The sequence below is a fragment of the Triticum urartu genome, chromosome 7A (genome assembly GCF_056163025.1).
Source record: "Triticum urartu cultivar PI428250 chromosome 7A, HENAU_Tu73, whole genome shotgun sequence".
NCBI lineage: Eukaryota > Viridiplantae > Streptophyta > Magnoliopsida > Poales > Poaceae > Triticum > Triticum urartu.
This window is the reverse complement of record NC_141879.1, coordinates 550,714,253-550,738,185: the sequence shown is the minus strand read 5'-3', so window position 1 is coordinate 550,738,185 and position 23,933 is coordinate 550,714,253. Positions and strand designations below refer to the sequence as shown.

Here is a 23,933-nt window from a genome sequence, read left to right as displayed (position 1 = left end):
CGGAGCTTGGAGGAGTCGAGAGGTTTGACCTTAACCCGGACCTCCTCCTTGCGGAGGGAGAGCTCGTCGACCACCAACACCTTGCTGAGGATGCGAGACATGTTCCGGATGACCCGCTTGGAGCGGGCGATGTCCGGGAGGCCACCAATGAGGATCCAGGACGTGTCCAAGACCGCGACCGCCAAGGGATCCCGCACCGGCATGGAGATGTCCACCACTAACTTGTAGAGAGCTAGGGTGATGTCTCCGCTGCGGGTGTCGTACTCGTGGCTGACCGCGTCCGGGAAGACGACCGAGAACTGGCCTCCAGAGAGTAAGGTGACTTGCCAATCCTAGGTGCAAAGATAGAGGTGGTTGAGCTCGGCCTCAATCATCTCCGGCGAGGCCACCCCATCCTTCACGGTAACAATGGCTAGGAGCGACGGTGAGGGGGCGGGGATGTCGGGCACCTCGATGTGGAAGTAGCCGAGGCCCTCAATCTCGTTCCCGTACATCATCAACTCCTCCGCCACCGGACGGTCAGGGCAAAGGAAGGCGGGATGGTCCGGGTCCGAGCATAGGTAGCAACACTGAGGGCGAGTACATGCCACCTGGGAGTGGCCGGAGAGGCCGCAGTTGAAGCACTTGACGAGGTCGCAGGAGCGGTCGTCGGGGAGGAGGGCGGTCATAGTTGAGGCAGCGAGATCTCGGGCTGCGTCGTTGGCCAGGGCAGTGTCATTTGCGCGCCCAAGACCGTGCTTCTTCTTGCGCTTGCCATCGGGCTAGCCCCGTCCCACCCCATTGCCGGCCGGGGGAAGATTCGGCTCACCCCGAGGTGGCTGGTAGCGGCAAACCGCGGCGGCAGTGGGAGGGGGGCCTGCTGCCCATGGGAGCGGCCAGGGAAGCGAGCGCGGCTGCCCTGGGCCGGGGAGCGGCTGGCATCCCGACGGCACGGAGAGGAAGGCGTCCAGCGTCGAGCACCACGCCGGTCTGCGGCTGGGGGAGGCGAGCGGGAGCGGGAGCGGCCACGGCGGTCCGCGCGAGGAGGAGATCGGCGAGAGGGGGAGCGGCGGTCGTCGTTGGCGGGGGACCGGCGATTGCCGTGGGAGGAGAGCTGACGGCGGAGCTTAGACTCATGGCGAACCGCGTTAGGGGATGGGCGGGAGGAGTCGCGCCACTCCTCTGCACGGGAGGGTTCAGGGCGGCGGTCGTCGGCGCGCCGCTTGGGGAGCGTCCTAGCGTCGTGCCACTCGCGGGTCATGGGGGCCGGCGGCGACGGGGGAGGGAGCGGGGTGTTGGCGGCGGGGGTCGGGAGAATGAGGGTTAGAGCACGGGAGGAATGGGATGGGGGCGAGGGAAGCCCGCAGGCAGCCGAATAGGCCTGATGGCTGGGCAGGCCGGCCCACCAGGACCGCATCTAAAGCTAGGCCCGGAAGCGGAGCTGCTAGCACAGGCCCATGGCCTAAATCCAGACCCAACACTAGGGCGGCCCATGACCGGGCGTCCCAGCCAGCGAGACGGGGCAGCAGCGATTAGGGTTTCCCCTAGTGGTGCGGTCGCCGCCGGTGCAGGGGCTCCAGTGTCCATGGGGCGACGACGAGGGTGGCTGGGCGAAAAACGGAGCGAGGAGGTGCCAAAAGCCGCGATGAATGGCTGAAACGGCGAGTTGCGGGCGACCATCGGCGTAGATGACGCCGCCGGGAAGGAGGCAGGCCGGGAACCAGAGGAAGCTGCCGCCGAGCTCCATGAGGACCCGGCCTGACCCAGATCAGACCGCCCCGCGACGCCCCACGCCGGAGCGCGGTGGCGGCGAGCGGTACGCGACCCAAGGTCGGCCCTTTGGCCAGGCGTCGGGAGGAGGGGGAGCGAAACCGGCCGGCGAGCATGGGGGGACTCCCCGACACGGCGCGTCAACCAGCGTCGGGCACAGCACAGTCCGGCGAGCGGCATCGACTCCCGGCGGGGGCGGCAGAAGACGGGGCGGGCGGCCCAGCGGCCAGCGTCCGCGAGACGTCGGGAGGCGGGGGGCAGAGGTGCCCGGAGCAGCGCAGGGCGGCGGAGGCGATGGCGCCGATGAGCCAGCCGCGGCCGGCGCTGCATCGACGGGGTCGCGAGAGGAGAGCACCAGAGCCATCCGTTGTTATTATTTTTTTTAAAAAGAATTAGTTAGTTTCCAGCCTTACATTGGTTTTCTTTTTGAGGAGTGGCAAAAGACAACTTTACATTGTAGGTTAGTTGTTTATTACATGTACTAGAGGATGGGGTGCCACCTGGTGGCGCCTCTTGAAGTAGGCCTATGCGCTTCGAGCTTGGTTATGCATATAGTTCGGCCATGGGCGTTCGCCTCCTCCCGAGTCGCCCCCGTGTGGCGGCCGGGAGGCTCCCAGATCCCGTCGCCCGGCCTCCCCTTCTCCTCCTCCCTCGCTGCTGCCCGAGGGCGCGGCAGGGCGAAGCCTTGTCGTCGCCGGTGGCGGCGGGGACTCGGGGCCCTCCCGCTCGTGAGGGGTTGGCGCGGGCCGGCGCCCCAGGCCGGAGTGTGGTGTGTGGTCGGGCGTCACGGCGGGGGGTGACGGCGCTCCGGCGATCCCATACCTCCATGGCAGGCGCCTTCAAGCACTACAAAAAAAACACATCCGTGAAATTTTGTGCCGAACGAAAATTTTGTGCCGAAATTCCGCACAGGTTGCCTGCTCAAAGGCAGGCTATCCCCAGTCCCCAGCCCGGTGAGAGCGTAGTGTTCGTGTCTCACTTCCTTCGGGGGTTAGGCTTCCCGATGGATCCCTTTGTGAGGGGACTGCTGTTTTTTTACGGGCTGAAATTCCACGACTTAGCTCCGAAGTCCATCCTCCATATCTCCTCGTTTATCGTTGTATGCGAAGCATTCCTCCGTGTTACCCCTCACTTCGGATTATGGCTCAAGACTTTTGAAGTGGAGCCGAAGATGATCAAGGGACGGCACGCAGAGTGCGGAGGCGCTGCTATAAGCAAAAATGCTGATGCTCCATGGCCCGAGGGCCCTTTTCAAGAGGAGCTGGGCTTGTGGCAACGAGAGTGGTTTTATATCACCGCTCCCCGGAGCGCCAAGTGGGTGGCGCTTCCTGCCTTTCGCTCGGGTCCCCCGCCACGGCTAGCGTCATGGGTTAACAGAGGGTTAGATTGGGGTTTGCCCAAAGACGTGCCCTTGTTACAGGGCCGAATTAAGGATCTCTTGGAAGGAGACCTCAGCTTGGTCAAGGTGACGCAGGTCATGCTGATTCGCCGAATATGGCCCGGCAAACGTCGCTCCCTTCGCCTATGGGAGTTTAATCCAGAGGGACCGCGAGCTCTCCAGAATTTTATGGGCGCAACGCCCGCGGAGATGTATAGACTGTTCTTCGGATCACAAGAGATGTGTCCGGATTTAACCGAGGACGCAGGCCTAAGCTGCAATCGCCCGGATACTCAAGTAAGCAACCTTGTGCCCGGACCTTCTATCCGTATAATTGTCATAAACTTGCCCCTAAAAGAGCCGTCCTTTTAAACAGGAGTGGATAGCGAAGGCAAAGCTGATCAGGTGTCCGGCTCCCCTTCCTGAAACCAGGCCGGATCCCGTGCTGGTCAGGATGCTGGAGATAATGCCTTTGGAGGGGGAGGACAAGGAAGCTATGGCCTCCTCGAAGGAGGCTGCTCCGAAGGGAGGAAACGACAATTCCTCTCCTAAGGGGAAGAAGAGAGCCGCCTCTGACGACCCGGAAACCATGGCCTCGAAGCGGGGGAGAAAATCCTCGTCAGAGGGTCCGACACCGGGGAGTTCCTCGGCCGGACTACGCCCTCAAGGGGATCAGCCCTCCAGCAAGCCGTAAGTGGAGAAAGATTTTCCTTTTGGGGGATGAGGGAAATCCTTGATTTATATCTGAGAAGATTAACCAAACATTTACCTTGTAGCTCGGACCTCAGCCCTTCTCAGCAGAGCTCGTCTTCGGGGGATCTCCTTCCGGAGATGATGGAGAGCGGGACGCCTCCCCCTGCCGTGCCGCCTAGCGAGGTGGGCGAACTTGAGGTGTCGTCGCGGAGGGTTTCTCCGAATCCGGCAGGGGCGGAAGGTAGCTATGTGGCCCCCCGAGGTTCTCCGTGTCCGGCCTTCGAAAGAGGTCATGGGACGAGCCCGACACCGTCTGGTGCTCGGCCGGAGGAGCTAAAGATTCTGCTGGGGCGAGCTTCTATCTCAGAGGAGCACCGCGCATTGATGGGCACGATGATTGAAAGGATTTCATCCGCAGAGAGCGGATTGTATGAGGCCGTCAAAAGTTTACTGACGGGTTTCGAGGTACATTAGATAATGTATACTTTTGTCAGTTGCGCATGAATAAGATGCGCCCTGTGTAGATAGTAGCCCCTGAGACTCTGCGCGTCGTCAAGAAATGACGGCACGCGGAGGATCATAATCCCAGGTCTAAGATGTCGCCTTTGAATGTAGGCAGCAGGGTGTCCGGAATCAAGCCGAACTGACGATTCTGCCGAACTAAAGCGGCAACTGAACGTGGCAGATGCTGACATCACGCTTGTCAATAAGCGACTTGATGAGGCTCAAGGTATGTAATTCCTCGGGCGGCATCAGGTAAGAACAATTTTATGCCTGTGTCTTACGATGTGTGTGCTTGACGCAGATGGTGCGGCCGCCGTGGAGAGTCTTAGGGCAGAACTTACCCGAGCTAAAGAACAAGCCAGCGAAAGTGATGCGGCCACCAGGAAAGCCCTTGAAGAGCTGAGAGCCGAACAGGCTGCTCATTGCCGAAGCAAGGAAGAGATGGCCGAGATGGCCGAAAAGTTAAAAAGCGCGACAGACCGTTGCAGACTTCTTGAAAAAGAAGACCAGGCGAAACAGACGGACTTAGAGAAAGCCGTTGCCAATGCCAAGGACGCGTGCTCTGCGATGAGAGCTGCGAAGGAGGAGCTGCGTCAGGCCGAACAGATTGCGGCTGGAAAGCCCTTTATGCTGCGAAGGAAATTTTGTGATCCGAAGTTTGCTCCGTTGGACCGGATGTGGAGTGTGGAGGATACCTATCTGGACTTGGCAGCGAGTGCTGCTGATGCGACCGAACACTTTCGAGATCAGAAAGATCGCGAAGTGGAAAAGCTTTTCTGGTCGCAGTTTCACAATCCAGAGCGTCCACTGACAGTGGATGATCGTTTGGCTCAATGGGCCGAACTAAATAGGTTGTCTGGACTCGCCATGAAGTACGTCATGGGTCACCTGTGGCCGGGGAGATCGGAGCCGAAGAGTTATTTCAGCTTAGTGCAGCAATTCCTTGACGCGGTGCCGCATATAAATGCAATGAAGAGGTCAGCATGCATAGAGGGCGCTAGGATGGCTCTTGCCCGTGTTAAGACATACTGGGTAGAGATGGAGACCATCATTGTTGCGTCCCGAGATTCGGACAAAAGCCGAATACCCTCCGAGCACTATTTTCAGGAAGTTCTTGAAGGTGCTCGTGTAATAGAGACGCAGTGCCCGAAAGATGCTATGTTATGATAGCATATGTAATTATAAAGTAATATTTTGATAAACTGTAGTGGCCTTTTTTATACTTGTGCCTCCAAGTATTGAGAACACCTCCTGTGCGGCCGTTTTAAGATATATATATATATATATATATATATATACAAAATCTGAAGGATGGCAGTCGTTGGCTTCAGCCCCCACGCACATAGTGCGGGGGTGCTCGCAGAAGACGCATTTTCACACTTAACCCAACGTCTTGGTCCTACAAAGGAGGTGATAGCGCAGCGGGCCAGGCAACCAGACTATAATGCTTTAACACTTTCACTTAGCCATAGGAGTTTGACAGTGAGACTATTTAGGTAGCCCCTTGGTGGCAACTGCGCTCGTCCGAGTTCAGGGCGCGTATGTGCCTGACCGGGAAGCGGCCCTTCGTTAAAGCGGAGGAATCCAATAGATTCCGATAGGTCATCGAGTGGCTGACCAGTCTCACGCTACATCATGACAGTCAGTTTTCGGCTTTCTCTACTGAGGTGCTCGCCCGGCCGAACCGGGGCACAATCGCAGTAGTTCTCCTGGTGCTACCTTAGCCGATAGAGCGGAACGTAAGGTAGCCGAACTCAGGAGCCGGGCAACCCAACATTTGACCAAAGACATGATTCAGAGCTGATGCATATAATGCCAAAACTCGCGACGCCGAACACTCCCTAAGGTGTTCGGTCTTTATGAGTGCGGGCGAAACAACACTCTTTATTAAAAAAGAAAGCCCCTAGTGTCCAGGTACGTGCAAAAATTCTGACGTGGCCACATGCCAAGACGCCAGCCTCCTCCTTGGTTATATCAGAAAAAATCAGGGGATGTCTAGCAACAAGAGACAGTAAAAAAGGTTTACGCAGGGTCTTAATCTAAAAAGAATCCTTTAGGACGGGTCCCTACTGCACGTCTGCGCCTGTGTCTCCGTTGTGCCGTATCCTGGACGGGCGCCGCACGACGTTCATCTGTAAAAGAGAGGAACTGAGTTGAAAACGGGTCGTGCCGAAAAAGTTTAAAATAAACAAAGTATAAAGTGAAATATATAAGATTGAGCTTTATTGTCTCTTATGCGTGGAGCCCCTAGTGCGGGGGTATATGGCTTCTAGGCCTGCATCAATGATGATTTTGCACCGAACTCGTCTATCCGTGTTCGTGGTCTTGAATGACCTATTTCAAAGTTTTTTGGCCGGTGAGGCCATTTTGTTGTGGGGCTGTCAAAGCGGCCGCACAGTCCTCCGCTTGGGAAGGCACACTTTAGTGCTTCCCCTTCAAAGAGATGATGCCTCGTGGACCGGGCATCTTAAGCGTAAGAGATGCATAATGCGGTATTGCGTAAAGCGAGCGAAAGCTTCGCGTCCCAGTAGTGCTTGATAGCGACTTGAGAACGGGACGATATGGAAGGTCAGCTTTTCGCGGCGGAAGTTATCGGCAGAGCCGAATATGACTTCGAGCCGGAGAAAACCCATACAATGGGTGTCCGGACCAGGTATTACCCCTTGAAAGGAGGTTTTGCTGCGGCGGATTTTTGCTGGGTTTATCCCCATGTGCTGGATTGTATCCTGATATATCAGGTTTAGTCCACTGCCGCCGTCCATAAGGACATTTGAAAACTGGAGCCCTCCAATTATTGGATCGAGTATCAAGGCAGTCCAGCCTACATTCTTGATATTTCTAGAATAATCTAGTTGATCGAAGATGATCGGTTTTGACAACCAGTGGCAGGACCCTTTGGGGATGGGCCGTGTGGTGCGTACCTTTACGGGCGCCGCACGTTTTGTTATGTGAAGTGAGTTCACTGTTTTTACTTCTTGTGGGAAGTTCTTTTGTTTCCTGGTGCTCTGCTTTTGGGGTTCGTCCTCGTCTTCGCTTGGTGTGTCGAGCCCCTTGTGTTCGGCATTGAGTCTACCGGATTGTTTGAAAACCCAACAGTCTCTGTGGGTATGGTTAGCAGGCTTCCCGGGAGTACTGTGTATCTGACATATCCTGTCCAGGATTTTATTTAGGTTGGATGGATCGTCCCTGTTATCCTGTGGGGGCGATTTTGCCTGATTTTGTCGTGAACCTTTGAATCTGGCATTGACTGCCGTGCTCTTCGAACTTTTGTCCTTAGTCCGGCGACGGTCCTTGTTGCGTCGCGGTTTTCTGTTTCCATCCCTAGTTTCGGATGTAATTGGATCGCTGGGGCTGCACCTTGCCAACCAGCTGTCCTCCCCTGCACAAAAGCGGGTCATGAGGCTTGTTAGTCGGCCATTGTTCTTGGCTTTTCTTGGCCGAGGTGTCTGGCGAGCCATTCGTCTCGGATGTTATGCCTAAAAGCTGCTAAGGCTTCGGCGTCCGGACAGTCGACTATCTGATTCTTTTTAGTGAGGAATTTATTCCAGAACTGCCGAGCTGATTCTCCGGGTTGTTGAGTTATGTGACTAAGATCGTCTGCATCCGGAGGGCGGACATAGGTCCCTTGAAAGTTTGCTCGGAAAACATCCTCGAGCTCTTCCCAGATTCCAGTTGTGTTTTCGGGAAGGCTTTTAAGCCAATGTCGGGCTGGCCCTTTAAGCTTAAGGGGTAAATATTTTATGGCATGGAGATCATCTCCTCTAGCCATGTGTATGTGGAGGATATAATCCTCGATCCAAACTCCAGGGTCTGTTGTTCCATCATATGCCTCTATGTTTACGGGTTTGAATCCCTCTGGAAATTCATAGTCCAGGACCTCATTGGTGAAACATAGGGGGTGTGCGGCGCCTCTGTATTTGGGTGTGCCGGATTCTGATGATGGCTTCATAGCGTTGCTTACGAGAGCTTGCTTTCTTGGCCCATAAATGGACCTGAGTGGGCCATGATGCGAATCCTTAAGTGGGTCGCATGCCGATTTAGGTGCGGCGCCGCTTGCCGCTTTATGGGGTCGTCTATCCGACCGTGTGGCTTTCTCATTTTTTGAATGCGAGGGCTCTTGGGCCTCTTCATCGAATTCAGGCAGTAGCTTTCTTTTCGGATAGCTTTTAGTGCGGCGACTGTCGCCGTATTTATCTGCGGTATTGATTACTTTGCTCCATCTAATCCGGAGTGCATCTTCCGCTGTTTTTAACTTCCGCTTCTGCTTTTTTAGGCTGCATGCAGTTGCAAAGAGCCTCTCATGGAGATTCTTCTGCTCCATAGGTTTATCCGGCGTAAGGTCGTCCGGAATGTCGTTTTCGCCGGAGGCGGGATGTTCGGTTTCTCTATCCGTGTTGCCCTGTTCGTACGGTTGCTCTAAGGCCTGCTCGTCGTCTACCGGCTCGTCCTGCTCTATGGCTGGGTTTTTGTCGAGGCAGGGCTTGGGTCGGCGTTTACACCGACGTTTTGATTGTTTTTCGGGAGGGTCGATCTCCCGTCCCATCCCCTTTTTCCTCGTTGTCGCTTCCTTTAGGGGTATCCACCATGTACACATCATGAGATGAGGTGGCTGTCCAATGCCCTATGGGCATTGGTTCGTCGGTATCTCCTGCATCGTCATCCATGCTGTCGATGTCTCCGGAGTCGAAGTTGAGCACGTCGTTTAAATTGTCGACAGTGGCTACCAAGTGGGTGGTGGGTGGGCTTTGAATTTCTTCATCGTCCGTATCCCATCCTCGCTGACCGTAGTTCGGCCAGGGCTCTCCTGATAAGGAGAGAGACTTGAGAGAGTTCAGGATATCGCCACAAGGCGAGTGCTGAAAGATGTCTGCGGCGGTGAACTCCATTATCGGCGCCCAATCGGATTCGATCGGCAGGGGCGCGGGGGGTTCGGAGTTCGGAAAGGAGTCCGGATCCTCGGAGTCACGGATCATGCAGAGTGCGGGGCTAGCGTTCGGCTCGATCGCCTTTGAGATCGAAGCCCCCGAGGTAACGTCCAACCGCTCATCCTCGATTGGCGCAATAGGCTCCAAGTTAGGGGTCGAAACCGATGCGTGTGCGGCCTCCAGGACACTGTCCGGAGGCAGAGCTAGATCATGCCCCTCGAGATAGTGTGGCGCGCTTGGCCGTGGCTCGAACCCGTCGAAGATCAAGTCTCTGCGGATGTCAGCCATGTAGTTTAAGCTTCCAAACGTGACTTGATGGCCAGGGTCGTAGCTTTCGATCTGCTCCAGGTGGCCGAGCGAATTGGCCCACAGAGCGAAGCCACCGAAGACGAAGATCTGTCCGGGGAGAAAAGTCTCGCCCTGGACCGCATCGTTGTTGATGATCAAAGGAGCCATCGGGCCTAAAGGCGACGACACAGAGGAACTCTCAATGAAAGCACCAATGTCAGTGTCAAAACCGGCGGATCTCGGGTAGGGGGTCCCGAACTGTGCGTCTAGGCCGGATGGTAACAGGAGGCAGGGAACATGATGTTTTACCCAGGTTCGGGCCCTCTCGATGGAGGTAAAACCCTACGTCCTGCTTGATTAATATTGATGATATGGGTAGTACAAGAGTAGATCTACCACGAGATCAAGGAGTCTAAACCCTAGAAGCTAGCCTATGGTATGATTGTTGTATATGGAGTTGATTGCCTACGGACTACAACCCTCCGGTTTATATAGACACCGGATAGGGTTAGGGTTACATAGAGTCAGTTACAATGGTAGGAGATCTTGAATATCCGCATCGCCAAGCTTGCCTTCCACGCCAAGGAAAGTCCCATCCGGACACGGGACGAAGTCTTCAATCTTGTATCTTCATAGTCCAGGAGTCCGGCTGAAGGTATAGTCTGGCTACCCGAACACCCCCTAATCCAGGACTCCCTCAGAGGGAGTATATCGTAGGATGTGTCCCATACAAAATAAGTCCCCTGGTTTGTCACCGCGCAGATGCGGTTAGAAAGGAGCACAACATCTTCCTACTCGTACAGCAACAAATCGGCCGCAGACAGCATGGTCCGCCTTTGACCGCCATGTGCAAGGTTCGTGCTATCTTATTCAATCTCACCGCGGTTCCATCGTTCCAATTCATGCGGTGGCCTGTTGCATGGCTGATCCCAATGTTGGACAAAGGTTCTACGGGAACGGTTTCACCGTTGTAAATGTTGTGCAAATTGATGTTGGTACCCTCCCGTATATATGCAAGCCAATCTCCACTCGCACCGAGCCTAACCTGTGAAAAAGTGGGCAGGGGGAGAATTAGGAAATGGACACGGAAGTAGTCTTTAGAATGCATTTACTACGTGATCAAACTCATCTTACCTGCTCATCGGAGGAAATCCGAGTGCCCCTCAACGTCGGCATCTCAAGGGGCGTCAACTAGCAACTACGGCCACGCCGCGCTGGAGAGACCCCCAAGGAAACATCCTCGTGCGTTCCACGGAACATCAAGATGCATTTGTATGAGTAGTTTATCTTGTGAGAGAAAAGGATGAACGAGGGAAGGCCTCTAGAGATAGAGATGGACACTACTACTACCAATGTGCTGGCCCGTGCGTTGCAATGGATCCAAAGTAGTAGAATAATACTTGTTCACGTGCTTGAAATATAAACACTCTAGTTTTGATATACATGTGTCAGCAGACATGACAGCTTGTCCATGGAAGTTGAACCACGACGACCATCACGTTTCTTGTTTCTACCACTAAGCCACTGAAGTTCGGTCCCGTGGGCCCCGAGAGGGAAATGTAACTCCTGTGGCAGGCCTTGTGGTGCTCCCGCAGCATGAGCTAGTGCCAAAACTGGAATTTGTTTCTTACTACTACCAACTAGTACTAGTAAGGTACACGTGCATTGCACGCATGAGATTCTAGTGGTTTGTGCATTATGCTTCTACATGTGGAGCTTTCTGGATTCTAACATGTGGCAAAATCTGGTGGAATGTAAGGTTAGGCAAGTTTGATTAACTTAGGCGAGTGTTTGATTCAAGCCACACCTTAGGCAAGCCACACTAAGGCCCCACATGACATACACACAAAAATGTGGCAAGATTCCCTTAGGCTTGCCAACTTGTTTCTCTCGTTTTGAAGAACTAATAACTTTGCCTAAGCTTAGTTGTGGCAAAGTTAGGGTCTGTTTGATTCAAAGGATTTTCATAGGATCTTTGAAGGATTAGAATCCTTAGGAATTTTTCCTACGTTGGTTGTTTGATTCGTAGGATTGAATCATGTAGAATATTTTCCTAAGGATTCATTTGTACTATGTTTCACAGGAATTCTAACATGCACTCCAACCTCTTGAAAGAAATCCTTTGTTTTTCATGCGACACAATCAAACAAACTCAAATCCTATAGGGATCCAATGAACATGCCATTCCAATCCTACTTTTTTCCTATTCCTGTGTTTCTGCAATCCTATGAATCAAAGAGGCCCTTAGTCATGAATTAAGTTCAACCATGGAGTCTTCTAGATTATACATGTGGCAGAATCTGGTGGATGATATCCAACGGCCAGTAGTGCTCGGATTTTCCATCTTTGTACTGTCGGATTGGCTTCATCCATCGACCAACTTTCAAAGTTTTTCACACACTATATAGGGGGTATAGATATAGATGTGCCGGTCCGTTGCAATGGATCCAAAGTATATGTATCTATTTAGTGGAGTGCACTCTAAACACAATATCTATTTATTTTTCTCTAACCTTCCGTAGCCATGCTACCAAGCCACATAAGCTTCATGGGTGCCCCCCACATCATATTATTCATACTACGTTGATTGAAAAATAGATAAATCACCCAAAACAAGATCTTCCCGTTTTTTGTTCCTACGATGTTGTGCCGTGCACGTACCTACTAGTTGTATAGTGGTAGTACTAGTAATATAGTATTAGGAGTACAAACTTGGTACTAGTAGGAGTAGTACTAGTACGGAATGCTCCTACTCTATCAACGAGCCCCGTCTGACACCAAATTTCTTGGCTTCCGTGCTACAGCTAGATCTTCCCCTTATTTCTTTTTTTCAACCCGGCGGCGAGCGGGGTGTCGGTTTGCTCAACGGCGGTCCCACATGAAAGTGAAAATGCTAGGCAACACGCCATCCCTAAGCCATGTGTCGTGCCGGACGGGCCGTGTTGTACTCCTGATTCTCGGGCGTGTGGGGGTGCGACGCGAACGTGGTAGGCCTTTTCCTTTTACCAGCAATGTGCTCGTGCATTGCGACGGATCCAAAGTAGTAGAATAGTAGTATTTGTTCACAAATTTGAAAGAAATCACTATTGTTTTGATATACTCCTAATATATTACTCCCTCCGTACCTAAATATTTGTCTTTTTGAGATTTCAAATGGCCTATCACATATGGATTATATAGACATATTCTAGTGTTTCTAGCAAGATGCCCGCGCGTTGCACGAAGTTGATGGAAAAGGTAAGCACAACTTATAAATTGACGGATGGAGTACTAGTTATAGTGATGCATATAATTAAGCAAAGGGATCGCACATGTCGATATTGACTGGAACGAGAATGCAACAGCACAAAATTAAGGCCACGATGATGCGATCGCAGTGGTGGTTACAGAAGGCAAGAAGAAAGATGGATCCATGAACGTACGACCTCCTCCTCCTCAACTTAGTGCGTCGGGCCACCGACCGGTGGCTAAGGAGCGGTGGCTTTTGTGGAGAGGTCGGGTGCTTCTCAGCAAAGGCATCCAAGGCTTCCAGCCGGTTGAGGAAGGCCAACGTCGTAGCGTCCTCACTGGCCTTGTAGATACCTATGTACACGATTTCCTCGTACATGTGGATGTGTAGGTCGACGAATTCTTGCAGAGTGAGGCGCCTCACGGCGAGCGCGACCTCCAGGTGGACATTCTTCATGGCGTCGGCGGGCAGTCGCAGGGCCACCAGTGCTTGAAAGAGGTACCGGCCATGGAGGCCGATTAGGGTGGCAGGCAATGAGGAGCCCGGGCGCGCGGGCTGGAGGAGTACGGCGATGTCGTCCGTGAGCTTCTTGAGGACGGTGGACTTGTTGCTGGTGGCAACGATCATCTGGTCCAACTGAGAGTCGTAGTTGGCGTCGAAGGCGGCCATCCACCAGCCGATCTCCAACACCGTCTGGAGACGATCCTCAGCGCCATGCCGCAGGCCAGCGTCGTGGACCATATGGCGTAGCCGCTGGCCGCTCATGAGCATCGCCTCCATGGGTCTGGAGTGAGCTCTTTTGCTCTTAGTGTAGGTGCTTAGGCAAATGCTTAGGTGTGTACGATGTGGTAGATGCATTGGAATGGAGGGGCGCCTTTATATGAGGGCAAACTGCGTTGCATTCACATCGTGCAGCCTCTTTTCCCGGACCTCCTCCCATTACTTCCCTCATGCATTAATTGAAGAAGGATGCATTGGCCGTTTAACATATCGGGAACCGCTACTCCCTCCCTCGTCTGCATTATAGCCGTATCGGGAACTGCGCCGCCCGCTGTCAAATCGAATACTCCCTCCGTCTAGGTGAGTATTAAGTCATCTTACGAAAACCAAATAGTAAACACATAGGCGTGGTGCATTAACTCTCACGTTGTTTCTTATTTTTTGACATAAATAGAGGAATCAACCAAGAAGAGATGTGGGTCTTGTATGCTTTTAATGAATTGAGACTATCAAACATGACATGCAGTGGTCAGTTCGTTGCACAAGAACAAATACAACCCACGTCAGCACACACGCATCTTATATAGCATCACATCCAATGGCTATAAAAGATGAATGAGACCAAATTATATCTCATCTAGATGAGTTCTAGCAAAACTGTATTAATAATACTTAGTACTCCTGCGCCATGTATCATATATTAGAATCATGTAGCACTTTATTTATTTATGAGGTATCCAGATGGCACTGCACCGCCAAGAAAAGAGGGTAACATCAAAATTATGGACTACTTTTTTGAGTATGTTGGTAAGGTCCGGTCATAGTCACTAGTTAAATCTCTAAAAAGACAAATACTCCCCCCGTCCGGAAATACTTGTCATCAAAATGGATAAAAGTAAATGTATCTAGACGTATTTTAGTTTTAGATACATCTCTTTTTATCCATTTTGATGACAAGTATTTTCGGACGTAGGGAGTAGAAAACAGAGTTGGTGATGATGGTGTGCGTGCCATCCTGCAATATAGGCCGTCGGATTTATATCTAACGGATAGGAAAGAAACTATGACAATTTTGCAAAAATATACCCACACGTCTCTCCACGTTCGCAAATAAGGCCTTCCCTTGTTCAACCTTTTCTCTCGCAAGATAAACTACTCATACAAATGCATCTTGATGTTCCGTGCAACGCACGGGCAGCTAGCTTATTTCTTTTAAAATAGTTGCTGCGATAATTGGGTTGAAGTGATATATTTTATGTCTGCCCTGAATGATTTCAGATTCACTAGTAGTAACAAAGAAAAGGTTGCCATGTTAATTAACAAAAAACAGGGTGAAAACTATCACATGAGGCCGGTAAAAACAAGGCACACTGGGTTCAGCGTCATCGTCACTACAGCTGTGCGCACGCGAGAAGTCTACATATCGAGGGGGCTACCGAGCGAGGCACCGAGACACAATGTTTGAGAGAGAAACCAATTGACAGATTATGATCAGATCGAGTTGTCACCCTTCTGCTGTCGTTGTTGGGGGGAAGGGAAAGACGTATCGAGAGTGTGCACGGTAGGCACAGAGGCACAACTAGCGAGTGTGTGTGTGTGTGTTTGAAAGAGGAGTAGATAGATTATTATCAAGATCGATGTGCCACCCTACTAGCTCCTTCAGTGCCGGGTAGTGTGTGTGTGTGTATGTTTGAGAGAGAAGCCAGTCGATAGATTAGTATCAAGATCGAGGTGTCACCCTACTCCTTCGGTGTTGGGAAGTGTGGGTGTGTGGGGAGGAGGGCAGTGACACTCACATATCTGTACTCTTATAAAAACAGAGTTGGTGATCATGGTGTTCCTGCCATCCTGCAATATAGGCCATCCAGTTTATATCCGACGAACAGGAAGGAAACTATGGCAATTTTGCAAAAAGATACCCACACCCCTCTCCGCATTTGCAAATAAGGAATTCCCTCGTTCATCCTTTTCTCCCACAAGATAAACTTCTCATACAAATGCATCTTGATGTTCCGTGCAACGCATGGGCATCTTGCTAGTAGGGAGAAGAAGTTTGTGTGACACATATCTAGCTATATTAAGGGATAGGTAGATAGCATATGTGTGAGAGACATTAGTGGCTGTGGGTGGGCGGAATTAAAGGGGTGGGCGTGTTAGACGTAGAGAGCGTGTGTGTTTCTGTGTGAGAGACTTGTAGGACGGGGTAGAAAGACGAATTTAACCCTGACGGAGGGAGAGAAATACACGAAGTGCGCGTGTGTGATTCCGATGCCCACAGGGAAATGAGAGCTGTATGCGTGTGAGAGAGATTGCACAATTCATTCATGTATCACTATCTAGCGATCGTGGACGTGCATCGCTTGAACATAAGTCAATATCTACTTCGTATCGTGGCCAAAGGTACAATATCGATTCAACGCTATAAAGATTGGACACTCACATATCATATTTTTTCTATTTAAATAAGCCTTTTTAGTTGTGCATGCCAAAGTTACAGTGATGTTTCTTCAAACAACCAATGTAGCTATCATGAACATGCACCATTGTTACTCTTGCATTCAAATTCATTAGTCTTGGATGATTTAAGTTTCTATTTTGAAGTAATATATGTAATATTCATATATGAATTCAATGGGTACGCAATTTATGAAATGGAGGCTATGTAATCATATAAGGTAACACTTTTAAGTAGCTGACTACAATATCCATTTCTTTTTGTGTGCCTCTACACTAACACATCAATGCATTATGTTTAAAGTAAATAATCAATGACACTAAATTATCTATTTACACGAGAAATACATAGGCTGAGCGTTTGATCCCTTTTTTGTGAACGCGCCACTACACCCGTACGACTGGTCGCGCCCGTGTGAACATCCAAGTTATCGGCGCATCATCCTGAGTTATTGTCTTTTTTCTGGGGTGGACTTCACACCAGTTATTAATTGCTGACGCGTGCCCCGTGTACACAGTCTAGCATGACCTTCCCGCTAGCACGGTCCAAAATTAGTTGAAACTGGATACGAACGATCCCGCGGGTGGCAAAATCTCCCGCCTCCTTCTAAAATTTCCGCCACCTTAGTCTTTAGCATGCAAAATCCCCCTTTTGTCCTTGGTGCACAGAGACCAACACTTACAATACCGCCCTCATCTACATGATAGGTTGGGGCTGCTTTGGTAACTTCCGGTTCCCCCACTACACGGCACCCCCATTTCCTCTCCCCCCTCCCACAAAAACGACTAACTCCACAGCACCAGAGCATCTTACATCACGCCGTCCATACTTCATCGCCCTTTCTCCCCTCCCCTCTCGAAACCCTAGACTGCTCATCCACCGGCATACCATAGCCTATTCACTGCCAGCGGCGTCCACCTCACTGGATCTGCTTCTATGGCCGCATCTACCCCTCCCACCTCCCCTAGAAACAAGTAGACTGCTCATCCACCACTGTACCACAGCCCATTCAGTGTCGGCCTTGTCCACGGCGCCGGATCTGCTTCGCCGGTACTCTCGTCAACTGCCGCGCATCTACAGCGGCTCATTCGTACTCCCCACCGGAGACGCTTCATCCACACCCCCTGGAGCCGCCCTACCGACGCCCCCGTCGACGGCCTCTGATCCTCTTCGCCGACACCTTCCTCAACCCTACCGGAGCCGCTTCGCCGACACCTTCCTCAACCCTACCGGAGTAGCTTCGCCTATATCATTCTCAACCCTACCGGGGCCGCTTTGCCAACTCACAAGTCCACGGCCTCAGATCCGCTTCCTCGCACCCTCATCCAACCTACCGGAGCAGCTTCTGACGCCCCATCCACGGCCGCAGATCCGCATCGTCGACACCACCCTTAACCCAACCACCGGAGCAGCTTCTGACGCCCCGTCCACGGCCGCAGATCCGCATCGTCGACACCATCCTTAACCCAACCACCGGAGCAGCTTCACCTACGCCCTCGTCCACGGCCATAGATCCGCTTCGCCCACACCGTAGTCCACCCTACCGAAGCCGCTCCACAAACACCCTACTCGACGGTTCTAGATCTCCTTACCGGACCCCGACAGCCAGCGCAACGTCATCACCCTCGACGTTTCTAACCTGATTCCCACAGTCTGGAGAGATGCCAAGCACCCGCCACGGCCTAGGTACTTGTCACCTTTAAACCCGTCCAGCATCACCTGCCCAATGTACTTCAAATATACTAACCGGTCGCTGTTACCTGTTATGCAGCTGGCAAAAACTACAAGGACGATGTTTCTTCTAGATCTAACAGCTTGGCCAACCAAGATCCTGGACTGAGGCATTGCTATGATCTTGTAAGCGCGTCTCTCTCTTGTATTGTTCTGTGCCTGCCAGCGTGCTTTGCTAGGATTTTCGACCAATAATCCCTTTGTGCAGACAATGATTTCTACTACTGGCTGCTAAATTAGATATGTAATGTCATACATGATACTACCTCGTACCTCCATTCCTAAATATAAGTCTTTCTAGAGATTCCACTATAGGCTACATAGAGAGCAAAATGAGTGAATCTACACTCGAAAATGCATCTATATACATTTGTATGCGGTCCATACTGGAATTTCTACAAAGACATATATTTAGGAACAGGGGCAGTACATTACAAAAAATCGTAGATGGCGTGTAGGAATTCCAGTGCACTACATTAGGCTCCCTTAGAGTGCCTGCTAGTCCAGCATATAGAGTTATGGCTAGTTTATGGTACGCACACAATCGTTAATTGGTGGTTTAAATATGCGCAAGGGATATGCAATGTAGTATCATGTAGAGATGTCTGAAATTAGCCGTGTCAACTTGCAGATAGGGTTACACAATGAAAAAGTACAAGATGTATGTGGCAATTTCATGGAACATCGCAAAAAAAGGAGAGGCAGTGGTGAGCCTATAGAGTGTGCCATGGTACGTCACTCCTCCATTGCAATCATCGTGACATGTTATTTGTATGCCAGTTCTATTAGCCAAGTTTCTTAGGGACAATTATTACGAGTTATCCTAAGAAAATAAGCACCTGTGAATATAAGCTCCATGAGCCAACCAGTTATTTTCATTGCGTTTTCAGCTTATCTTTGGTATGATCAGTGGAAAGTCTAGATTGCATTATATTTTTTTTCATTTTGCTGCCCATATGGAAATTAATTTGACTTGCAAACATCACAAATTGAACCCAGTGCAGTAATTAATATGATAGGAAAACAGACCATCACTATTTGCTCAAAATGCAAATACAAAGATCAATGTTTTCCATAGAGATCCCATTGCCTAATTTAAACAAAGAACGCATGACCCACATTTAAATGAAGAACAATTATTTATTGAAATTCGATGGTCCAAGTGGCTGGTTATTATCGTATAGCAGCACCACCCGAAAGCATCATATAGCAGCAGCTCATAGCAACTCATCATACAGCAGCAGCACCAGTCTGTAATTCATCATATACCAGCAGCAACTCATACCAATTCATCATATACCAGCAGCAGGAGCAACTCATAGCAATTCATCATATAGCAGCAGCAGGAGCAGCTCATAGCAATTCATCATATAGCAGCAGCAGGAGCAGCTTGTAGCAACTCATCATATAGCAGCAGCAGGAGCAGCTTGTAACAACTCATCATATAGCAGCAGCAGCTCATAGAAATTCATCATATAGCAGCAGCAACTCATAGCAACTCATCATACAGCAGCAGCAGCTCATAGCAATTCATCATATAGCAGCAACAGGAGCATCTCATAGCAATGCATCATATAGCAGCATCAGAAGCAGCTCATAGCAATTCATCGTATAGTGGAAAGGGGAGAGGAGATGCAAGCGGGCAAGGCAATGAATGCTTGCGTGTTTGTTTTTACTTGAGGGTCAGGTGTGACACGGGCGTCAACAGTTGCATTTTGAGTGTAATATAGGCAGACAACAGAGTCATTTCACTATTCCCCTCCCCTTCAATTTTTAGTGAGGTTCTACCCGAAACACCCCCCTCCAAAGCGAAATTAGTTAAGCCCAAGCCTATAACTCAAAAATGACTTCTTTACATCTTTTATGGCTTATTTTGACAATATGCCCTAAAAATGCAGAATCGAACTAGTCCTTAACCTGCAATTCAATTGTGCGTGCAATGATGAATCACTCCTGCCTGCTATCTGTACATTTAGGCATCATCATACATGGCATAACCTAATACATGTGCATTCCATTGTAGAATCTAGAAATATGCAATGTTTATGTTAGTTCATATGTTGCACATGATGTTTAAATGCCCCTTAAATCTAGTCAATAAAGTGATGGTCTTTAAGTCTCCTTCTTTGCTTCTTTTCTTGATATGTAAGATTTGCTCACACATCTGTTCAATTGCTTGTTTGCATCAGCCAGCCATACTAGGACTGTTTGCTTTGATTACTTGTTGTTCTTGACATAACACTTTAACAGAGCTTGTCAATGATTTAAACACTAAGGGCTGCTGTAGTGGGGCCTTGTCTAACTCATAGGTGACATAAAGGTTTGGTTGTACACTACAGTAGGCTCTCTAAGAGTACCTGGAGATCCAGTTCGAAGGTATGCCTAGTTTTTACATAGTGCAGACATAGTAAATGCTCATTTCATTGTGTGCAAGTGCAAGAGATGTGGCATGTTTCATTATGTGGTGTTGTTTTGTTATAATCTCATTCTTTTGTGTTCACAGACTGGAAAGTATGCATATTTATCTTCCAAGGAGACGAGTAACTAGTTTGTGTCACCTTGCAGAGGGGGTGCAATGAAAATAAGATTGAGGATTTCCAAGTACAAGACGTTAGGAAGGAGCCTTGTAAGAGAAATAGGAGCTGCGCTGAGCCTCTTCAACCTGCTAAGGTAAGTCACTGTATGCAACTCAACAGTTCAATTCCTTGTTTGTTTCAGGCATAGTTAATTTTCTCTTTTCAATTGCTTTATTTCTCCTCAGTTAATGAGATGCCCAAATAATCATGCCTGATGTTCGGTACTTGTATCACTATTAGTTGACATAATTAAAGGCCTTACCATTTAATTACTCTGCCGAAGTGTGCCTGAAGCTTTGAAGTCTATTAACCAACTATTATTGCATGAGGCTCACAATCTAGTTTATACTATGCTAATGATTGCATAGTTTTGCCTGCTGTAGTATGTTTGTATGAAACCCTCTGTTGTTCATTATGCTCCCTAAGACTTTAATTGAGGCATAGAATGGCCAGCTGCTTGCTTACTTATACGCAACGTGCTGTCTAAATTTGTAACTTGTCTGTGTTTTCAATTGGTCCCCAACATAATGCAACTCTGGTGAGCTAAGAGGGATTTCTTTATGCAGGCTGCACAGACTATCTTTTTTATAATTTTTAAAATATCACCTGCTTATGCTTCATGACGTGTAACATTTTTTTTGAAAGTGACGTGTAACATTATTGTTAGTCCTGTTTTTCCATATAGTACAAAATAGTGTCTTGTTTGCTTCACGGTTGTAACTATATTTTTGCCCTAGTCATGTGTACTTACAGAAACATTTCAGGATGAAGTGACATCAACACAAAGATCTGCGAGCAGTGTGGCATGGCCGTTACCGAATGATTATGGATTGGAATAGGAATGTGCTGATGTTCTCGAGCATCAACTAGAGGTGGCAAGACAACGTGTACATGATTGTCAACGTATAATCAACAAGTTGAGACTGGACATGCAGGTATTAGATGCAGGAGTAAAAAATGAAACAAGACACTGAGGTAACCATGAAGGAATTGGAGATTTTGCAGACTGAAATTTGTGCTATCTAAATCCGGCCAATCCTATTTTCTGAAGAGATTATAGTTCAATTGGAGTTAAGTTGATGCGCGTCCATGATGTATGAGCTGTATTTGCCCAGTGTATGTAATTTGCTGTTTGTGTATGCTTTATTATCACCTGTGCCGAACCATAATGCCCAGTGGGTATAATCGGCTATAATTTCTTTATTGTATAGTGTAGGATTATTCTACCTTTCTATGCCTTGATCTCTTTGTTGTAATAGTGTAGGCTTTTTAGAGGTGATAGTATTGAGTAGGATAATTCTTTGAATATGCTATATCGTTCAAACGGGGGCCAATTCGCCCGACCATGGCCCTTCACGGGCCGTCGGATCCATGGGCCTTCTACGTCTCGTAGGATCCATGGGCCGCTAGCTCATTTATGGGTCTTGTACGGGCCTTTAATGGGCCGTAGATGGGCCTTTAATGGAAATCGTACGTTTTATGGGCTGACCATAACGGGCCGTTAAGAGGCTGTATTTGGTGATGCTATGAAAATGGCCCAACAGACTAACGGTCTGCAAATGGGCCGACCGTAACGACGGGCTGAATTTGTCCCACAAACAGAAAATGACAATAACGGGCCGTAAGTAACCGAATGCTGCAAATGAGCCCAAGAATAAATGGGCCCTCAGAAGGCCGGAAGTTAACTTGGACAGGAAACGGCCAATGGAATAACGGGCCGTTAATGGGTATAAAGTGATACATTGTTCATTACAGGCCAGTTTCACCACGGGCCGTTAATGGGTGTAAAGTAATACACTGTTCATTACGGGCCAGTTTCAGCATGGGCCGCTAATGGGCCAAGAGTTACAAAGGGCCTCATATGGGCCGAAAGACGTCGTGGGCTATACATGGGCCAGAAGTGAAAACGGGCTGGAATCATATTGGACGGCCCAGATGACGCTACTGGGCCTAATTCGGATAGGGCGTAACGGGCCTTGGATTAGCGGGCTGTAAATGGGCTATATGCAAACAAGCCGTTAACAGGCTTTCCATGGGCCGGCCCGCCAGCTTTTGACCAAGTCAAATGGGCCGGCCTTTTCACAGGAATGGGCCACTGTTGGGCCGTGCCACGTGTCGACGTATCATAGGCACCTTCTGTCCAGTGAGTGGATGACATCTGTCCCAACGATGAGTCGACACGTGTTTCCTCTAGCCAATGATGATTTTACACGTGGAAAATCCCCATTGGTCGGGGCTGTCAACGGGTTATCGGATCCAAAACCCGACCCGATAGCTTAACGGAGTTCCTTACTGTGGATGCCACGTGTCGGTCACCCTTGACGAAAGCACTTCTGTGACACGCGATTTATCGTCATGGAAGTGGACACTTCCGTGATGATAATTTTGGTAATGTCATGGAACACTTCTGCGACAGCACAGGTATGACTATCTTGATTCTGTCATAAATTTGTCATGGATGCACATGCATGGCAAAAAAGCGACCTACTATGACAAACACGTATCATCACAGAAGTGTATTTTTTTTGTAGTGAAGGTCTGGGGCGCCGTGGTTGATGTCTACTACACAACCTTTTTCTTGTAGATGTTGTTGGGCCTCCAAGTGCAGAGGTTTGTAAGACAGTAGCAATTTTTTCTCAAGTGGATGAGCTAAGGTTTATCAATCTGTGGGAGGCATAGGATGAAGATGGTCTCTCTCAAACATCTCTGCAACCAGATAACAAAGAGTCTCTTGTGTCCCCAACACACCCAATACAATGGTAAATTGTATAGGTGCACTAGTTCGGCGAAGAGACGGTGATACAAATGCAATATGGATGGTAGATATAGGTTTTTATAATCTGAAATTATAAAAACAGCAAGGTAACTAATGATAAAAGTGAGCGAAAACAGTATTGCAATGCGTTGAAACAAGGCCTAGGGTTCATACTTTCACTAGCTAGTGCAAGTTCTCTCAACAATAATAACATAATTAGATCATATAACTATCCCTCAACATGCAACAAAGAGTCACTCCAAAGTCACTAATAGCAGAGAACAAACGAAGAGATTACTGTAGGGTACGAAACCACCTCAAAGTTATTCTTTTCGATCAATCCATTGGGCTATTCCTATAAGTGTCACAAACAACCCTAGATTTCGTAGTAAAATAACACCTTAAGACACAAATCAACCAAAACCCTAATATCATCTAGATACTCCAATGTCACCTCAAGTATCCATGGATATGATTATACGATATGCATCACACAATCTCAGATTCATCTATTCAACCAACACAAAGAACTTCAAAGAGTGCCCCAAAGTTTTTACCTGAGAGTCAAGACGAAAATGTGTGCCAACCCCTATGCATAGATTCCCAAGGTCACGGAACCCGCAAGTTGATCAACAAAACATACATCAAGTGAATCAATAGAATACCCCATTGTCACCACAAGTATCCCATGCAAGACATACATCAAGTGTTCTCAAATCCTTAAAGACTCAATCCGATAAGATAACTTCAAAGGGAAAAATCAATCCATTACAAGAAGGTAGAGGGGGAGAAACATCATAAGATCCAACTATAGTTGCAAAGCTCGCGGTACATCAAGATCGTGCCAAATTAAGAACACGAGAGAGAGAGAGATCAAACACATAGCTACTGGTACATACCCTCAGCCCCGAGGGTGAACTACTCCCTCCT

General features: G+C 49.2%; 2 protein-coding genes across 4 annotated transcripts; both read left to right on the top strand.

Moving 5' to 3' along the window:
- The first annotated feature begins 1,312 nt into the window (after positions 1 to 1,312).
- LOC147960391 (uncharacterized) lies at positions 1,313 to 5,576 on the top strand. Its single transcript, XM_087535980.1, has 4 exons — positions 1,313 to 3,817; positions 3,904 to 4,285; positions 4,436 to 4,550; positions 4,626 to 5,576. The coding sequence occupies exons 1-4, from the start codon at positions 3,582 to 3,584 to the stop codon at positions 5,489 to 5,491; spliced, it is 1,599 nt and encodes a 532-aa protein (XP_087392106.1). The 5' UTR covers positions 1,313 to 3,581; the 3' UTR covers positions 5,492 to 5,576.
- Positions 5,577 to 5,645: 69 nt separating this feature from the next.
- On the top strand, positions 5,646 to 21,572 carry LOC147960390 (uncharacterized). Of its 3 annotated transcripts, XR_015610721.1 has the most exons (6): positions 5,646 to 17,627; positions 17,713 to 17,798; positions 18,304 to 18,402; positions 19,923 to 20,048; positions 20,238 to 20,342; positions 21,013 to 21,572. XR_015610721.1 is itself a non-coding variant. In XM_087535350.1 (5 exons), exons 1-5 carry the CDS (start codon positions 17,603 to 17,605, stop codon positions 21,085 to 21,087), a joined length of 390 nt encoding a protein of 129 aa, XP_087391476.1. In that variant the 5' UTR covers positions 5,646 to 17,602; the 3' UTR covers positions 21,088 to 21,572. The 3 variants fall into 3 exon arrangements, 1 of the variants encoding a protein (XP_087391476.1); XR_015610720.1 differs by having other exon boundaries at positions 18,304 to 20,048; XM_087535350.1 differs by lacking the exon at positions 19,923 to 20,048.
- The last annotated feature ends 2,361 nt before the right edge of the window (positions 21,573 to 23,933 follow it).

Bases quoted from the DNA above. Each gene is read 5' to 3' on its own strand.
- LOC147960390 (XM_087535350.1), top strand. From the start codon at position 17,603: ATGCCAAGCACCCGCCACGGCCTAG. The intron at 17,628-17,712 runs GTACTTGTCACC...CCTGTTATGCAG, and splicing joins AAGCACCCGCCACGGCCTAG to CTGGCAAAAACTACAAGGAC. The intron at 18,403-20,237 runs GTACGTCACTCC...GTCACCTTGCAG, and splicing joins AGCCTATAGAGTGTGCCATG to AGGGGGTGCAATGAAAATAA.
- LOC147960391 (XM_087535980.1), top strand. From the start codon at position 3,582: ATGCTGGAGATAATGCCTTTGGAGGGGGAGGACAAGGAAGCTATGGCC. The intron at 4,286-4,435 runs GTACATTAGATA...CTTTGAATGTAG, and splicing joins GTTTACTGACGGGTTTCGAG to GCAGCAGGGTGTCCGGAATC. The intron at 4,551-4,625 runs GTATGTAATTCC...TGCTTGACGCAG, and splicing joins GCGACTTGATGAGGCTCAAG to ATGGTGCGGCCGCCGTGGAG.